General features: G+C 38.4%; 1 protein-coding gene across 1 annotated transcript in view; it reads right to left on the reverse strand.

Moving 5' to 3' along the window:
• The window catches only part of SCUBE1 (signal peptide, CUB domain, EGF-like 1), a 210529-nt gene that overhangs the window by 96564 nt on the left and 95219 nt on the right, over nt 1–18746 (reverse strand). Inside the window, exon 5 of the mRNA XM_010563586.1 lies at nt 7063–7188. Within this exon, the coding sequence (XP_010561888.1) occupies nt 7063–7188 (126 nt within the window). The remainder of the gene's footprint in view (nt 1–7062; nt 7189–18746) is intronic.

The following is an 18746-nucleotide window of genomic DNA, read 5'->3' on the forward strand; positions in this document are numbered from 1 at the left end:
AACACAATTCTGATCCGACTGAATTCAGAATTCAGAATTCAATTTACTGTCTTTATATACAGGTAATTTGGACTAGGTTCTTTATTGGTATATACATACTGGCAGCTACAGGGGAAATCCAATATACCATTATTCAGTTATATCATACTCATCATTTCAGAGGACTTCAATGTTTTGAAATGTTACAGTAATTTAAATACTGACTACAGTAATTTAAATACTGCCTCCTACTAATCAGAAGGAACTTCCTCACATTGGTCTCAGCAGAATTTTCCGTCTAGATACAAGAGTTTATAAAAGAGCCAGAGTAGCAAACTGCAATATACAGTAAAACCCAGATAAGGGTTAGCAGGATTTTAAAATCACGTATCTAATCTAAACTGAGGTTCTATCTAATCCAATAGGGCTAAACTCATACAATTTCCCACTGACCTCAGTGACTCTGCTTTAGCGCTAGCTTCTTAAAATGGAGTAGACTGGAATTTTCAGTCACAGTGACTCTAACTGAAATATCCCACCTCTGGCCTGAGTGTCCCAGTGCTGAATAGTCATGCCACTCTCTGTAATCACTTAGGTATTTTACTTAAAATAGAACAATTCTAAGAAAAGCAACTGAGGGAGACCCACCACAGTATACCTAACAGAATTCCCATTAAAACCTCCTGCCAGCGTGGGAACCACAAGTTTACATCCACAGTCCCCGAAGTCTGGCAAAGATCACAACAGGAGTTGTCCATCTCCCAAGCGAGTACAGACCAGAGGCCACTACAGGTGCAAGCATCCTTGGTCCTTCACATTGTACACTCTGATTAAAATCCCTACGTTGTTCAGAGATAGCGAGGGAACAGACTCATGGCCTAGTGGTAAGAACCATCCCCAGGAAGAGGGCCCGCCTGGATTCCCACCTCTCCTCCCAGGAATATCGCTGTTTTATCCAATTGGAAAGAATGTCAGTGAGAAAGATGGAGAGCAGCCTGATCCACATTCCCTTATTGAAGCTTGACAGTTCGGGCAGTAGGCTGGAAAATGCGAATTGTGGGTTCAGTCCCACCAGACAGAGGAGGGAATTGAACTCACATACCAAGAGTCATAAGAATCCTAAAATTCCAAGGAATTACATTAAAAAAGCCCCCTAAGCAACAACCACCCTCAGGCATTCTTTCTCCTTCTCCAGTTTTAGAACACAGCTATTAACTTCTTCTTGTCAAAAAATACACGAAGCAAACCATTCTGCTTTGCATCAAGTGGAAGCAGCATTTCATTTCCTTCAATACACAATAACATTTTAGGTTTTATTTTTGATGCAAAACAAATTAAAATTTTACATCAATTCTCCATTCTTAAACCTCCCAGCTTTTCCATGCAGTCATGCTGAAAAAATCATTCCCTTGCTCAGCACAATGCCTGTCCTTATTCACCTCTCCTCTTTTTGCCCATTCTTTGATTTCCAGTCTTTGGGGGTTAGTATTTTTCTTGCGGCTCGCTCTCTCTGCCACATTATGTGTGCAGCAGTAACTTCCTGGTTAATCTGGAGGCAGATGAAATACTGGTTTGCAGCCTAGCTGAGAGCTAGAGGAACGGACGGAGGGTGTTTCAATCTGCTGGCTGCAGCCTGACTGCCAACGTGAGCTCTCTTCTGGCTGGCTGCGTCTGGGAGGTGAACAAGCAGGGGCAGTAAGTGGTACAGAAGGCAGCTGCCTGCGATATCCACAGCATTGGGCTCACACTGGCAGAGCTCATCCAGGATAAGGTAATTTCCATCTACCTATCCTCCCCTTCTTCTTGACCCCGTAAGCCTCTCGGACTACGTGGAGGTTCATTCAATGCTTCTATCCCTGTTGGACTGCAGTGCCATCAGAAATTAACTTAAACGTGTTGTTTATGCCAGATGTTTAAATACATTTCTAGCCAACAGTACTTTTATTGAGGATTTTAAAGTGCAATCAGCAACAACGTGTATATTTTGAACAACTTGACTGCAGTGGTTATTTTTGGCATTCCTTGCTGAAACCTCTGCTGGCAGAGATGAAAATATCTTAATGTGTTTTCCCTGATCCACATAATATGAGGGACTTTTCCTCACTATATTTGTCTATGAAAAATCGCACTAGGCTGATGGGGTTTATACTAAATCCTGCAGAATCACACACTTCTTTTATAGTTTCCCTGTATATAGAAGTTACTGGTTCCTATTCTACCCAGTCAATGAACACAGACATAGGTCAGTTCATTTTCCTGTCTCTTACAAATATTAGTAAATCACATTTTTGAAGGATTTGAATTTCTGTCTAGACTACAATTTATTTATTTATTTTAAGCAACTTGAGCCAAAATTCTGGAGCTTGACAGCTCTGCAGGTGAAATTGGTACAAAATCCCGTTGTAAAACATGTCATTTCAATTTCCTTCCAGCCTTAACTCTGTGGCAATGACACACTGAGAAGTTTCTCTTGCTTAGAGGAAGAAAACCAAAACTATTTAAAAGCAAAGGGACATCCAGATCTACTCCATTTTTGTCAGGAAGCATTAAAGCAAAATTAATGAGAAATCTCAAAGTGTTCTTTTAGAAATTATTTCTGATAAATTTGGACTCTACAGCTATGCAAAAGACTGTGTGATCATTCAGAGTCTGTGACATTAAAAAGGCAAACAAAAAGAGGCAAAATGGTAACTTCTGATAGACACAGATCACCTTCAAATATTATGAATCATGTTACAATAAAAGGGATGGAAAATAGTAAGTAATTTTTCTTTTTTTTTTTTTTTTTACCGAAGGAGAATATACACATATCTGTTAGAACTCAGATATACTTATCCCCACGTAGCGGATTTAAAACCAGAGTAACACCATTGCTTTTGGCACTGCTTCAGCATTCCTGTATGTCTTAAGTGCAATCAAGATGCTGGGCTCTTTCCCTTAGTGATACCCGATTGCCCTTAGAAATACCCTGTACAACTGGCTAAACCCAGCATCTCACAGGGGAGGCTTTGCTCGTGTTGGCTACAAACACGAGTAGAAACAGCACACAAGCCCTACAAAGATGCACACCACCTATGTGAGGTGTCTAATGCTGGCGGCCAAGTTACCAGTCTATTCTCCCAACAGTTTCTACTGTGAATGAAGAGCTATGGGGCATCCTGAGCCGAAGCCCTGACACTGATGCTTCAAACAGCCCTCAAACAAGACTGATGTTTTTTGCTGACTATAACGCTCAGGCTCTTGAACTGGCCAGCCACGTTTCAGGGCCTGCAAGCTGGCAGTGTGGCATCATCTCCCTAACTGTCCACCTGCCTGTGCTGTAAGCAGCAGCATCTGTTCAGTTTGGCTGGGCTGAGCTAAGCAGTCCTGAGACACTGCTTTGCACGTGGGCCAGTGCTTACATCCATAGAAATAGATGGGCTAGACTTGAAATGGCATCTTGATGGTGAAAGACAAGAAACAACTGTCTGGAAGAGGAATGACATCTTAAAGAACAAAAGGTATTTTAATGTACTTATTCCACTAAATAATGATATTGATGTTTCATGCTAAAACCCCCAGAAGAGAGAAAATACCAGAATTCAGCCTCACTCTACAGGCTAAATTCTGTTTTCAGTGCTTCTCTGAACTTTCATATAATCCTTTTTCTGGTCTCTTCCATCTGACATGGCCATGACAAGGAGTATTTGAAAACATATGGCCAATTATTAAACCTAGCACATAGTACCCACTAACCCCAAAAATCCCCTAAGACAACGATGTCCTGATCTCGTCTGCATGTGGATTGAAATATATACTATGGCTCAGATGCCACAGAATTTGCAATAAGCCAGAACTTTTGTTTTTGTAGCATGGCTTTCTGCGACCATTCAAACCAGCACATTGTAATTCCAGATGAATTAAAAATTGCACTGTTTTTTAACTAAATTGGCCATTCAATATATAATTTATATAAATATATGAGCATCTCTTTCTATGTGATAAAGCTGTGCATGCAACATTGCTTGCATTTTTTATTCTAGTATGGCCTTACATTTTTAACATTCTGGAGGTATTTGTACTGACAGCAAATAGCTGCATGAGAACATTGTCAGCAGGGGCTGAAAAGCTGCCACTTGGCATAAGTGGGATGGCATTTTATTGTAAACGTACTAGACAGTATTTTTAGCACTCAAAAACTACAAAATACCAGACTTCTGGTACGTAGAATTATTGCATCATGATAACCATCCTTAGTGACAAATGCAGAAAACAATCCTGTCTTATTCAGTGCACAGTGGAGCTGGGGAAAGTCAGATCTGTGGAAACAGCTGGAGAATCTTGTCTCATTTGCTGCAGAGTAGTAAATCAGAAAGGGACTGTCAAGAAAGGATGGTCTTGTTCAGACAGTGAATAGAGCTCTAAAAAAACTCTAATCTGCCCCTGCCATGGAATTCCTACTTAGGGCTTGGCAAGTCACTTGAATCACATCTATTACAAGTTACTAATATTATATTTCTTTCTCCATGGCATTTGCAACTACAGCTGGAGCCATTGGGAGCTTGGCTTTGATCGTACTAAAGTGCTATAAATGCTGAGCTGGGTTCTGGGTGTTTCCTGTTAATCACCTACCACTACTAAATGACTCTGACATGAACATCTCTATATTCATTTCCCATTTGTAAGATAGGCAAACCAGTACTTTTTAACTTGACAAGAATGTTCTGAAAATACATTACCAATGCCTACAAAGCACTTCGATATTACAGTAATGAGTATCATGGGAAAACCCATGAGGAAATTAAAAATTTTATGTTCACAATAGGGTTTAAAAACTGCGCAGCAGGGAAGGCATGACACTGAATTATGGAGAGGAAGCTATTGAACAAAAGCCTATTTAATGAGCACTGACCATCATGTACACTGAATGAACCAAGACACCAATAGCGACTGCCTTATTAGCATGCGATGATATGATCAGGTGATATGTCATCATGTAATTAGGATGTAATGACAATCTTGTAATGCATGCATAAAAAGCAGGGGGCCTCCCTCCAATTTTTTATGCTTTCTAACTTATTTTAACATCTACTTTTTCCTTTGAGGAACACATGTTTCATTACTAGTGGACTTGGGCCAATACATCTGAAAACTTCTCCCAGTATTCTGATTCAATTGCAGATAAAATGGCTGATAAAAATTCACTTAGTGAGGTACTGGTTTTCTGTCACTTGTTCACATAAAAAAACAGAGAAGCAAGCTCTGACAAACCCTGAAAGGCACAGTCTCCTGGAGGGACCATGATAAATCAGAATAATTGAGAGGGATACAGGGATATACTAGGGGTATATTGGACCCTACCAGTCCCTGGTATGCAGGGCTACAGACCCAGTCCAGGCTGACAAGGGGCAAGTGTCTCTTTTTCAGCTCTTCAACATAGCCGTACTTGGTACTTGCAAAGCTGCAGCTCAAGATTTAATTCAATTCCACTGAAATGGTTAGCTGTGAAAAAGTTTTCTTAAAAGTCAAGATTTGGTTTCAGAACTAGACCTTTATAAATAGCCTGCTGTAATCTCACAATTAGTGTCCCAGGCTATCTGGCTACAGCTTTATACTTCTTTGCTTTTGGAAGGGCTAGAAGTACAGTTATTTTAAATAAAATTCTGGAACATATTTGCAGAATGTGTTGTGGGTTTAGGGGTCGTGTACTCTGCAGCAAGCTCTGCAGCCTTGAAAAACTCAGCGTCCCTACTTAGAGGTCTGTCAGCAAAAGTTCATTATACTTCCAACTACAATTTGAACACCACAGGGCACAGAATAAATTCAAGTTTTTCACTCTACTAAACCTTGAGGCATTTAGAAATACTGTTCTAGAAAAGGCTCTTATCCTCCTCTTACCATCTCACTATGCAAAAGGATAATGTAATTCCCAAGGAATGTACAAATTTGTGGAAACAAATAATAAACAACATGAACATCCTCTCCCACTTTACCAATGTAGCTGATGTTGCACTGCAATTAACAACACACAGTGTTCACTTCTAATAAACATTGAGAATGAAAATTACCATAAAGGCAATTTTTCTCTGTGCTTTTGCCTTTGGCCCTGTGTAGCCTCTTAATACTGAGGAGCAATCAGGCTGTACAATATCCTGTGGCATTTCTTGATGATATTCAAAGGTGATTCTTTTGACTTCGTTTTTGGGAACTAATATTATCTAAGCATGTTTACACAGTGAACATCTCAGGAAGAAAAAAGATGAAGTGGAAGAAAGGCTATCACAAAAATACCATCCCTATGCAAAGCACAATACGTTTCCTGTTATTTTATTGCACTGCCTTTTTTTTGTCTCTCACAGAGCTACCAAGTAGGAAAGCAAGCCACTGGAGTCAGCTCTAACACTCACTGAAGCCATCAGAAAGACTCCCATGCAATTTGGAAGCTTTCAGATGATGGTGCTGAGTTAGAGAGGGTCAATATTTTAACCTGTACAGAACAATTCCCAATTTTGTGGGCTAATGGCTATCGGTATCTTCAGCATCCCAGCTTCAAGAATACATTACTCAGGGTTTTTCTTTGAAGAACAGTATATATGACAGAGCTGCATGTGTTCCAAGCAATAACAAGAAAAGTAGACTGTGTGCAGTAGAATCAGGACTAGAGCAAACATCTCCATCCTTTTAAAAAGAGGAATTAACACTCTTAATTCGATAGCTCTAGTGGGTTTATCATTAAATCCATTAGTAGATCTATCAATACATCTATCATTGTAGACCTTCAAAATATTGCAAGCCAGAATCCTCTATGCTTTATTTGTTTTGCTTTACAAGCAAAGCCTGGATTAAACTGATCCCTCACTTTTCTGAATTCATAGGAAGGTAGAAAAGTTGTTACCATTTTGCTAACGGAGTTACCGCCAACATTCTGTTATTCAGTCCCTCTTATCCATCCCCAAGTACAACTTCTACAGCAAAAACCACATTACTAAAATTTGAAATCACCTTTGGCCAAAACAAAGTTGATTTCTTGGCTTCTGGAAAATAACAACAATGAGGAAAATAAGACATTTTGGGGCATTTGAAATTTAATCTTCATCTACCTACATTTGCAGTCCTTCTGGTTTTTGGCAAGTTCAAAGCCAGGCCTACATTCACAGGCAACCCCACCTTTGGGCGTCTCCCGGCAGATGTGTGCACACCCATGATCTTTGTTCATACAGTTCATACCCTCTGTAAAAAAAAAAAAAAAAAAAGGAAAATATTAGTACTGAAATAAAATTACAAAATAATTAGACACATTCAGTCCTCCAGTAATTTTAATTGTAATTTTAATTTTGCATCTGGACTCTGTTCCACAAAGCAAAAGAACACAGCTGAAAAGAGGTATACAATCAACAAAACAGTGTAATAAATGACAAACCTCCTCTGGGGCAAATACAACAAGTACTACTGTAGAATATAGGGTGTTTCTGCTGCATGTAGAAACCCAGGACTTGTGATTTCCCCATTCCATATCCATATTCTAATCTTTCATGAAAATATCATGGATTTAAAGGATACTCCAGGAAGTTGTCTGTCCTGCAGGTGATTATCAGAGTTGAATAACTGAGCTCACTGTTATTTTTAGTTTGTATAAATGTAATGGTTGTTACTGCCTGGTGCGTTTTTATTTGCCTGTTAACGTGCTTTATATTTTCTAACACACAAAATCTACCAAAGATTATATCTGAGCATTTTTGCTTGGATCTGTTTCTTTGCTATTTGTTACACATCTCGGTTATCTGTGTCATCCACCATAAGCGCAGCCCACTGCCAACAAACCTACCACCACTCTTCTCTTTGACTACATTAAACAAAACATACCAGCTGTTCAAGAAACACCCAAGTGTCATGGGTGGTATTCCTGTTAATGTTTATGCCAAGGAGCAGTATCAACCAGTACTCTCTTTATCATCACAGGGCCAATTTTAGCTTTCTAAATCATGTAAGTGATTTAGACACTGAATGCGCTAGCTCTCAGAGGCTTTCATTACAGAGTTAATTCAAATCCCACATATTCACAGAAATCTTGAACTCAGTCCTTATGGGTTAGCATCTAGCATTCCTTGTGTGAATGAAGGCTAGCTCCATTTGCATTACAAAGCCTTCCCAGACTTCCCCTTGGATATCTGACCTGGAAAGGAGAGACAAATTCTCTCAGAGTACACTGACAAAGAATTCACAGCGTAACTCAGCTTACTACAGTGAAAACAGCATGTATTCCCCAAAACACTGGTGTATGCAACATCAGGGTGGACTCAACAGCTCACTTGTCACTTTGGAACATGGCTACTCCTACCTATTCTAGCTTAATTTCTCAAAATGGTGTAAAATGTTCAACTTAAACCCGCAGTGACAACGTACTTTAAATAAATGTTTCTTCAGAGCTGTTGCAAAATTTTTGTTTCCAAGGGGGAAAACGATCACTGTCCTCCCTTTTTATTCTTACAGAAAGTACATGAACGTACCCGCCACCTCTGGCATCTACACACACTGACTGCCTTTAGGCTGAGCCTGGTCCCGCACCATCAAATACTTGAAGCCAAGTGTCAAGGCTTTATGATGAATTTGAGAAGAAGTTTCTCTGCATACAGAATAGTTTTTCATTGAACACAAATTAGCATGTAAGACAGGTACTAAGAAACTTTGTGTACAAAATTCTGAGGAAATGCTATAGGAAGTCAGTCAGCGATTCCCTCAGGCTGACAGAAGCTAACGGCTTCAGAACTTACTTGCACTGCTTGACTTTAGCTCGGAAAGGCTTGTATTAGCAGAGCAATGAAAAACACACATCACCAGTCTGAGTGGGTATTTTTGTTCATCTCTCCGACATAAAATATCAGGAACTTAAATCTGACTGCCTATGAAAATCAACATTATAGACAACAGATAAATTTCTCTCTTCTAAATTCCCCTCTGTGTTGGCCTTGATGAGTCTAAAAACTTGCCAAAGCATAAAATAAATTATTCTCTGTAAACTGCAGCCTGGGCAACAGATGCTATTGAAGAAATAATACATACAATACACCATCCCATCCCATCCCATCCCATCCTGTCCCATCCCATCCCATCCTATCCTATACATCAAAGTGAGGTATAAATGTTTTGTTTGGCTGAACAGATGTAAGAAACCTGGGAATGGCCTTATTGAAGGTTTTGAGGCATTTTATAATCTCTTTCTCTCCACTTCTCCCAACAAAGGATTTCAGACACAATGTGTTTGACAAACTGCATTCCTGTGCACTATGCTATGTTCAGAAAAGGATCTGGGAAAGATAACATATGCCTGATTGAGTCACACTGCTGAGGCAATGAGAAGAGAGGAATTAGATAGATGAAAGAAGATATTTAATGGCCCAGAAGTGTAATGAAGCAAGTGATTTTCAGTGTTTACTTACAGATACTGAGTATCTGCCATTGTTGAAATCACTTGGGAAGACAGAAATTGTGCACTGCTAAAAACATCGGGAGAAATTGAAGATCAGAATTATTACCTTTTGAAACAAAAGTAGAAGACAAAGCAGAATTTTATGCTGTTATTTTTGTGTAAGACTACAATATTTCAGTTACTGTATTAATCATCTCAGTTACTGTATTCATCAGGTAGTTGGAGCTGTAGAAAAACTATTTCAGTTCAATGTTTAGCTGGAGAAGAACATGACACAAATCTCCTAAGCCTGAAAATGATTATTTCAGAAAATGTAAGTTTTTCTGGTGAAATGAAAGACCACTATTTTCAGTCAAGAGCAGGAACTCATCCACAACAAAACTTCTCATTTATATTTTAGTATTTTCAAAATCCCTAAAAATTAAATTACAAAAAAAATCCTAACCAGAATTTTGTTTAGGCCTGAAAAAATTATTCAAATAAAAAAGCAGCAAATAAATATTTTGGCTTGTTTAAAAAAATGTAATCTAAACCAAATTTGTGTTAATTTGAAAATAGTTTCAATCATTCCAAATTTTAATTTTTCAGGAAATGCAGTATTTGGCCAGATGTCTTCTGTATCAATCTACATACACAAATGATTTATGAATCGTTGTTGATACATAAGATTTACTTTTTTTGCAAGCTGACTCTTCAGTCAATACTGAACCTTTTATGATATAGCATATAAAGCACACTAAAACCCACAAAAATATGCTAAATACCTTCCTAATACTAGTTTAGTTGCTATACAAATGTATATAAATACGAGAGAAAATTACTCCTAAAACGACTTTGTTAGGTATTCTCTTTAGCAGGATGTGCTAGAGTCCAAACTCTAAACCGAAGTAAAAATACGTAAAACACCTCACACCTATTTTCCTACACTGGAACTGGATGGAGTGCACTGCTGCCAGTAAAATCACTGGTCTGCTGACTGCACACCACTCTGCTGTCACAGAAGTAGTGACATGTCTGAGTTATTATCTCCGCTCACTATCACCTCCTGACAAAAGTTTTGCCTTATTTTAGTTAATGTTTAGCAGCCACCTAATGTACACATGCTTTTTACATAAGGAGCCAAGTGTGTGAATAACAGCATGGGAGAAGTTCCCCTGATGTTAAAGGGGCACGTTTCCTAAGCGTCCCTGTGCCCGCCACGGCGTTCAGCCTCCCTTGGCCCCAGGACACAGGGTGACCCGAAGGGGAGGCAGGCAGCAAAAATGCTGCGTTCCCTCGGGGGTAACTGGCACAACCAAGGCCAAACAACTTGATTTGTAGAAATGAGTGGAAAACTAGTCATTCAAGTAAAAAAACATCATTGTGGAAAAAGTGCGTGGGATTCTCCTGCTCATTTAACTTTGTTTGAAGCTTTTCTCGTAATCACAATAAGCCCCAGCTCGGCAGAGGGGCCCCAGCACCGAGAGGAGTGCCCTGTGCTTCACGCCTTGCTCCTTCCTAGAGCTCACCAATGTAATGCAGAACCAGGGAAAAGAGGGAAAACACCTACGGAATTATCCTCGGCCTTTCCCAAGACGGTACAGAATTATGCCCACAGCAGTTGTACTTCAGTATGTTGCATGGCCTGGGCAAAATATCAGGCAATGGATCTTCCACCTGAGCCTTAACCATAACGTATTTGCAGAACTACATCTTTTACTACACAGCCGTGTGGCCACCCCTTCTCCCCCATCGTGTCCGCAACTGCATCACTCTGGTTTTGAACACAAGGAGTTGTTCCTAGCTGCTTCTCTTGATTTTTGCAGTGATCTGTGTGTCCCAGCTTCTAGAACTGATGTGACTATGGGTCAAATGAAAAAACATAGTTCCCAAATCAAGGGAAAGACTAAATGTTGATAAAAGAGAAGTCTGTACACCAAAAAAACCCTTACTTTATCGTCATGACACTAAAATGTCCAATGTTGAAAGGCTCTAGGTTTTTCATGTTTACTGTTAATAAAAGCAGTATCTTAATTCCATATGCTGCTACTCAAGGTAGTCTCTAAAGCCTAGCACGAAAATGGGTGCATGTTCTCTTCAGCAGTGCTGGCAGACAGTAAAAAAACCTTTTCAAACACAGACACGTTCTCAGCAAATTCACCATACAAAAAGACAGCAAAACAGAATCCAATGGAAAATATAAACAGGAAAAGAAATGCCACTTAAGAAAGGAAAACACCAATCTAAGTAAACTGAATCCTCTCTCAGCATTTTCGATATGACTTGAGAAACTCTCTCCTATTGCATTCCTGGATTTTCTCTGACTTTCAGTTATAAAAGATTGTTCATGGGAGAGTGGCAGACATTGTTGTATGACCTACAATCCACATTCATTTTTGTTCCTGGCCTAGGAGAGATTTGGGTGTGAGTCTACTACATTAATCCAGTCTGCCATCTAGTTATCACAAATCTCCTAAGAGTGCTGTTCTGCAAAATGTTCAGTCTGATACAATGACCTCTCCATTGTATTATGCTCTAAAAATGTTTTCAGCTCAATACCTCTGAAAGTGCTTAAATCAGGCTGACTGTGACAACTCAGGTACTGATCAGCCTTTATTTTTCATTAACACTGCCTGTTCTCATCTTAATTAAGACAAATTATTTTAGCAATTATTTTACTCTGTGGTTCACCATATATGCTTACATTATCCTCTATGTTGTCATAATTTCACTCACTCTGGTTTTATATCATTGCTGGTTTTTATAACTTTCAAATAAACACGCTGATTCCAAATGCAATCTGAAAAAGACTACTTTAAATTGCACCAAAGATACCATACAGTAATAACTTTTAGAATATTGTCAGACCATATGTGGTTGAATGTGGTAAGAAAATACAAGAAATCTTGAACTTAACCCATATATACACACTGACATGTGCATCAATTATACACAATTCTCAAAACTACATAATTGGATTCTCTTTTTTGTTGATAAGTTAATTTTAGCACCAGGTACACAGTGAAATCTCTTATTACAGTTGCACCCTTATTTAACAAAAAAATGAATCTCATAAAGAAATCATTAAAAAAGTTTTGGACATGATTTACGAAATTCATACATCACACATAATTTGTATGATTCTGTTCCAGTAACTTCCAGAAGAGTTAAAAGACATTAAATATAAGTTATATGCAAGTCATTGAATTGCTGGACTCAGATAAGCCACAGTGTTTAATTATTTATGAACTGTTTTACACAGTTTTTATGAACATACCCTGTATGTAAAGTAAAACATAAATCTTTATAACACAAACAACAAGCAATTGTTGTGGTTAGCTTCTCTCCATCAATCTTAGTTATAGGGGATAATTACTTCTGCTTGAGTAGGGGATCCATGTGGTGCTATGAAACTGCTACCGGTGATATTCAGGACTTTTCCCTTTTAGAGAACTGCTCATTTAAGGAATGGTAGAGTTCAACCATATCAGGATCAGTTGATAACAGTTCAATTGTATCAGTATGTATTATATATCACAGCAAAATATAATAATACCAAATATATTGTAATTATAAAAACTATGAAGTAGCAACAAATATAATGTCTTTATTTCACCTGATTGTCACTTATGGTTATTCTCTCAACGCCTGGTGCTAGAAAGGGGAATATGTCTTCAGCAGCAGAGAGAGGAAAGAATACAAGAGGAAACAGGCGTTCTCATTTTAGTTGTTTACTAAACTATTAACATACTGGGATTTTTTGTTTGTTTTCTTTTTAAAAATTGATGTGAGAAACTACAGCGCAACAATAAAACACACTGGTCAGTGACCAAGCAATTTAGAAGACTGACAGAGACAACTCCTCTCCCAGAGTTTTTGTTTTACTTTGTTAGGGATGGAAGCCAAACAAAACACACTAACTTTCTCATGGAGACAGGAACATGATGTTAGTAAAAGTGCAGGATGGCCATTTCAAGACAAATGTTACATTATGCATGTAAATTTTGGTCATATAAATGCAGTTAGATGGTTGACTATCCAAAAAAAGCATACTGTTAACTTTTTGGCTGGCTTGTGGAAAGCAGCTCCCCATCTACACCTGTGAGTGTCCCTGCTTTGGCCTTCTAACTCCAGCTTCTTGTGTGCTTCAGAAGAGTGATGAAAATCAACATTTGGCTGAACCAACCAATTATAGTCAACAAATACATATGGTCAGATCTTAGCCCCACTGAAGCCCAAGGATGGTTTTCCAACAGCCTGCATCTGACCTTTATGCTGCACAGTTGCATCAGATCTTCTGGACGTTTCTGGCTCACTAATAAGGACCTGATTCTGGGATGTGAAGAATGGGTGAGCTCAGCTCCCCAGTGAGAGTCTAAGATGCTCTCATCTCAGAACAGAGTATGTCCTTATTATGAGCATAAAAAAACCCACCACCAAGATTTGGTCTCTTCAGCAAGAAAACAGAGGATGAAACTAATTGATTGAGGCAGCTACCCTTCCTCAGCCGATCACAATGTCATGGGTACAATGCATCCATCTAGGAACAGACCACTACAGCTAAGTGAGAAACCTTGCACTGGGTATGCTGGAAATGTAATAATCTATGTCATGGTTTAATGGTTTTCATATTGTTAACTGAATGATCACAAGACTGTCTTTCCACCTTCATTCCTGAAATAAGTTGCTTGGTTCTGCCTACAGCTTTAAGAAGATACAGTTGTTTCAGTGACTACAACTCAGCCCAACAGAGGCTGAAAATAAAAGAAAACAAATAAAGCAGGCAAACTGACCAAGAAACAAGAATTCTACACTATTAAGTAGGTTGGCTGGAGAAATCCCAGACATCGTACAAGAAAACAGCTGCTGGTATATTACAAAATAAACAAATGCAAGTTTGTTTAGCCATTACAGGTGTTTTCAGTTTGGATAGAAAACATGCTTAGGGAAAGCATCTTCAGCACGCAGGCTTGCGGTCTGATCTCTGACAAGATGTTCCTGCTCTGAGTGGCAGCCAGAAAACTGCATGTGTCATCCAGCCCTGAAGATGGCTTTTGTCTTAAGATTTAGAAATAGGCATGTGTCAGAAATACAACTTCATTCTATCAGCAGTGAAAGCAAAGGTCTGCAATTCTGCAAAGGTACTGTAATTTCAGAAAGAGGTTAGAAAGATTAAATGAATGATGGGAGTGAACGGACCAAGCTTCATTTAGCAGAAAAACCATGCAGGTAGGGAAAGGAAACAGATTAAAAAACTTCCAGAAAATGTCAGCAATTCCTGTGGGACCAAGAATAAAGAATACATAAGACTGGCTGAAGTCCAGCCCAGGTTGGTTGTGACCAACTTGTGATCATGTGATGGCTTTTTGGTGGATCACGTGAAAGAAGTTTAGCAATCTCAGTCTGTTTCCCACACTGCAGAGCTACCAATAGAAGCTGGTGCTCACTGAAACTCCTTCCAATAGTCTCTGTTACCTTCTCTCATATTATTATGGTTTATCTCAAAGAAAATTCAGCAAGATAGCCCAGGGAATGTGTGTTGCTGCTGCTCTGCCAGAATCAAGGCTGTCAGTCTCTCCTAGTATCTACCTGGCACCTGACATTACCACTGATTTCGCACAAAGGCAAATAAATGGCAGGGGAAGAGAAAGATAAGGACAAGAAAGGAAAGCAAAACAAACCACAGTCAACACTACTACAATCTGCTTTTAATTTTGCTTCATCTTTAAATTGCAATTCCTTAAGCAGTAAAGCAAAGAAAAAGAAAAGGTTGGGTTTTGGGGAGTCACTGCCACACAAAATCCCTTGGCAGATGGAGGTGACCCTGAGGGCAGACATGGCCATGCAGGAGGCACAGCTAAGAAATGAGCTTTCTCCATCTGAGTCTTCACCACCGCTGTCATATATCTTGGTGCCTTAGTGGGAGCTAATAAACGTTGAGTAGCTCTGATATCCTGGCCCCTAGAGATGTGATGCTACAGCACAGCTAGCAAATGACACTGTCATCAAGGCATACTCAAATACCTTCAGATGGGTAGGACTTGAGTAACTACAAAGTTCCACGCTGCCACAAAAATGAGTAACTCCCAGGTTATTTTTGAAAAGATTAGGCCTTTGGGCCTCCTAGCACACTAGAGATATGAACACCCGGCTAACTGTTTTCTAGGAAGTTCTCTCTAGGGATAAAAGTACCTATTTATAACATAGGAAAATTGTAGAGCATTAGACCAGACAATGGCAAGAAAATATTTTTTCCCTCCCTGGTCACAGGAAAACTCAGTATTTAAACAAACATTCTCCACCTCCAAGTGAAACTTCTCATAAAGATGTTGCAAAGTTTTTAGTCCCCCAATAAAAAGACTTAAAATAATCTCAGAAAGCAGACAGTTTCCACAAATATAAATGAATAATTTAATTGAAAATACTGCTTTTCATTAGTGTTTCATGAGAAGGTTTTAAACTGGGTCTAACCAAAGTTTAAATCATTATAGTATCATTTATGTAAAGATAAGGCAAGAGATGGGATGATGAGATTAAAAAAAAAGAATACTAAAATCTTGTCTTTTTTTCCTTCTTCTGAAATCTGCACAGCTGACATGAGACAGCCTTGGTTTCCAGAAAGAAATATTTCTAATAAAATATTTAAAAAATAAATATTTCTAGGGCACTTTTTCAAACACATAGAGTATATTCAAATAGATAGATTAACAGTAAATATTTCAACAACACTTTGCTTTGCAGGAACTCCTTCACATCCCAAACTCTTGCCAGGAAAATTTCATAACTTCTTGCAACATCATGTAATTAAACACAAAATGAGTATGTGCTGGATCAGGACCTTTGGAAGCAAGAAGAGAGATTTAGCAGGTTTACTTTCTGACTCTGCTATTTAAGAAAGCTGTGTAGTAAGTAAACCTTGCAAGGCAGCAGGATGAAACAGATTCTTCTTTTGGGTTCCTATTAAGCTTTAACTAAGACACTTCATTCCTCATGGAACCAACTGATGATGAAGGGCCCTGGATGTGTGTGAGGGTTTACTTTCAAACTTCAAGTGGAAGAATGACCTCAGCAATGCCTATTCTGCATTGGGAATATTCTCACAACTCTCAAATTCTTTTTCAGGGAAGTTAACAGTCTCCTGTGGCCTTGACTTATGGCACTACCTTTCTAAGGCATAATAAACCCCAGATCAGACAATGTTGTCTGAAGAAATCTGATACTAATTTTACTATTCTAGTAAGATTATTTTATTACCTTGAACACAACATGTAAAGACGTTTCTAAGTGTTGATGGCTGGAAAAAGTTCCGTATATGCAATAGATTTTTTCCTATGTTCTTCTTTACATAAACAGAAAATACATTGTAGGACTAATTAGCAAAATGATATATGATATTATATTAATTATAACTGTATACATTAAATACTATTATAGATATAAGTATCATTATATATGTACTAATTTATATATATAATGAATATTCATATTATATATAATGCACTAATGCATATATAACCTATTTAAACCCCAAAATACATTGTGCAAGAAATGAAGACTGTCCACTGCTCTACAGGTATATATGGAGCACAGATCAAATTATTATCTTACATTAGGCTTATCATTTTTGTAGGGCTTAACATGACCAAGAGTCAAAGCTCATTTTCTTATTTTGTTCCTTACAAAATAGAACACTGACCATGATGTTAAGGAATTCATAGACTTGACCCCCTGCAGAAAGGACCATGTAGCACAAAGGTGGTCATGTTTCTCAAAGATAAGGGATAAAGCAATAGTATTTGTAGACTCCTGTTCAGTTTTTTGGAGGTCGCTTCAGCTCTAGAAAGCTGAATGTGAAGCAACATCCATACGTAGCTGTGCTATAGTCCCCCGAGCTTCACATTTCCATCAACATTTTGACAGTAGAAAAATGCAGTAGTCTAGGTTATTGTCCAATAACCAAACAGCTGATTTCCATCAGCTGTGGTGACTTTCAGAAAAACATACACAACCTGGTACCAAAATTTTAACAGTGTATTTGGAGCCACTAAGTCAACTACAGTTTCTCTCAAAAATGAGATTGTGGGTATACTTAAGTAGTATGTTTGCACACAACACAAGTTCTTTTGAGGTGCAAAGCTTTCTTTTGTTCAAACCTCAAGGTTTTACAGCCCACTTCCATGCACCATTGGTGTGCAGGAAATAATTTGTCCCTTGGGGAAGTCAAACTGGAAGGTGTACACGAGGGTGCCAGAAACAGCACAGCAGAGTGCAGAATGGATTTCAAACTTGTTCCATATTTCAATACATTCCCATATATTTTTTATAAAAACACATATATATTCCACTGCTGAGTATCAGAGAAATAAAGTAATGCAACTCAGAACTGCAATGGAGTCAAGAAAGAATAAAATTATACTATGCATTAGAAAATGCTATCACTTCTAAAATGTTATTCTAGCAAGACTGTCAATACCTGAGGACAATGGAAGACTGAATATGAAAGGCAAAGTATATGTTTGCAAACTGCCTTGTGAATGGGCAATTTGAGTTCCTACCAAAATGTTTTAAGATGTGCATAGTGGCTGGGGTAAAAGCTATGTTATCTGGAGTATTGTCATAACTAAATAACTGCTTTAATAAGCTCAGAGTGTTTGGCTCGTCCATTCTTCTCTGTCTCTTGATTGATAATTTAGTGGGTCTGGTGCTAGAGCTTAGAAATTTGAAAATTCTTTCAAGTTTTTTTTTGTCTTTCTGATCAAAGAAATGTTTATGTATCCTTCCCATACTGTGTCTCTTTAAACCATTGGCTTTTTCAAAGCGGTTTTTTTCTTTAACACCATAATGTGATGTACACAGAGAGGTAAATGATGTCAGAATCCTTTCTGCCCCAAACCAGTCTGTAAATCTTCAGAAAAGCAAAGTTCATGGGTGCATTTAAAAGGGGCACAATCTGTTTGTGCTTAAAAGAAAGTCCCCCCTTTTTTGTGTGTGCAGAATAACAATGCCAGAATGTGTTATTCCAAAGAACTGTTGCCATGGTGATGCCATCAATAACATCATTTTCTGCATCCTTGTCCTTTAAACACATAAGGAACGCAACAAGCATTGGTAAATGTGAAAAAAGAACAATTACCTTTTCTCTCTCAACAGCAGAGGAAGCCTTTTTTTCACCTCATCAATAGAAAATTATGTAGAAAGGAATAATAAAGACTGTTACAAGAAGCACCAAGAAGCCTATTAGTGACAAAGGCTTTTTTTTCCCTTTCCATGAATAATTACAGCTCTTCAAGAAGAAATCAGCCCAGGCGAAGGACCCTTTGCAAGCTTTAGATGGTAAAACAAACATTTGACTATACAAGGATTTCCCTTTCATGTACCTTTC

The sequence above is a fragment of the Haliaeetus leucocephalus genome, unplaced genomic scaffold, assembly GCF_000737465.1.
Source record: "Haliaeetus leucocephalus isolate CR32 unplaced genomic scaffold, Haliaeetus_leucocephalus-4.0 Scaffold170, whole genome shotgun sequence".
NCBI lineage: Eukaryota > Metazoa > Chordata > Aves > Accipitriformes > Accipitridae > Haliaeetus > Haliaeetus leucocephalus.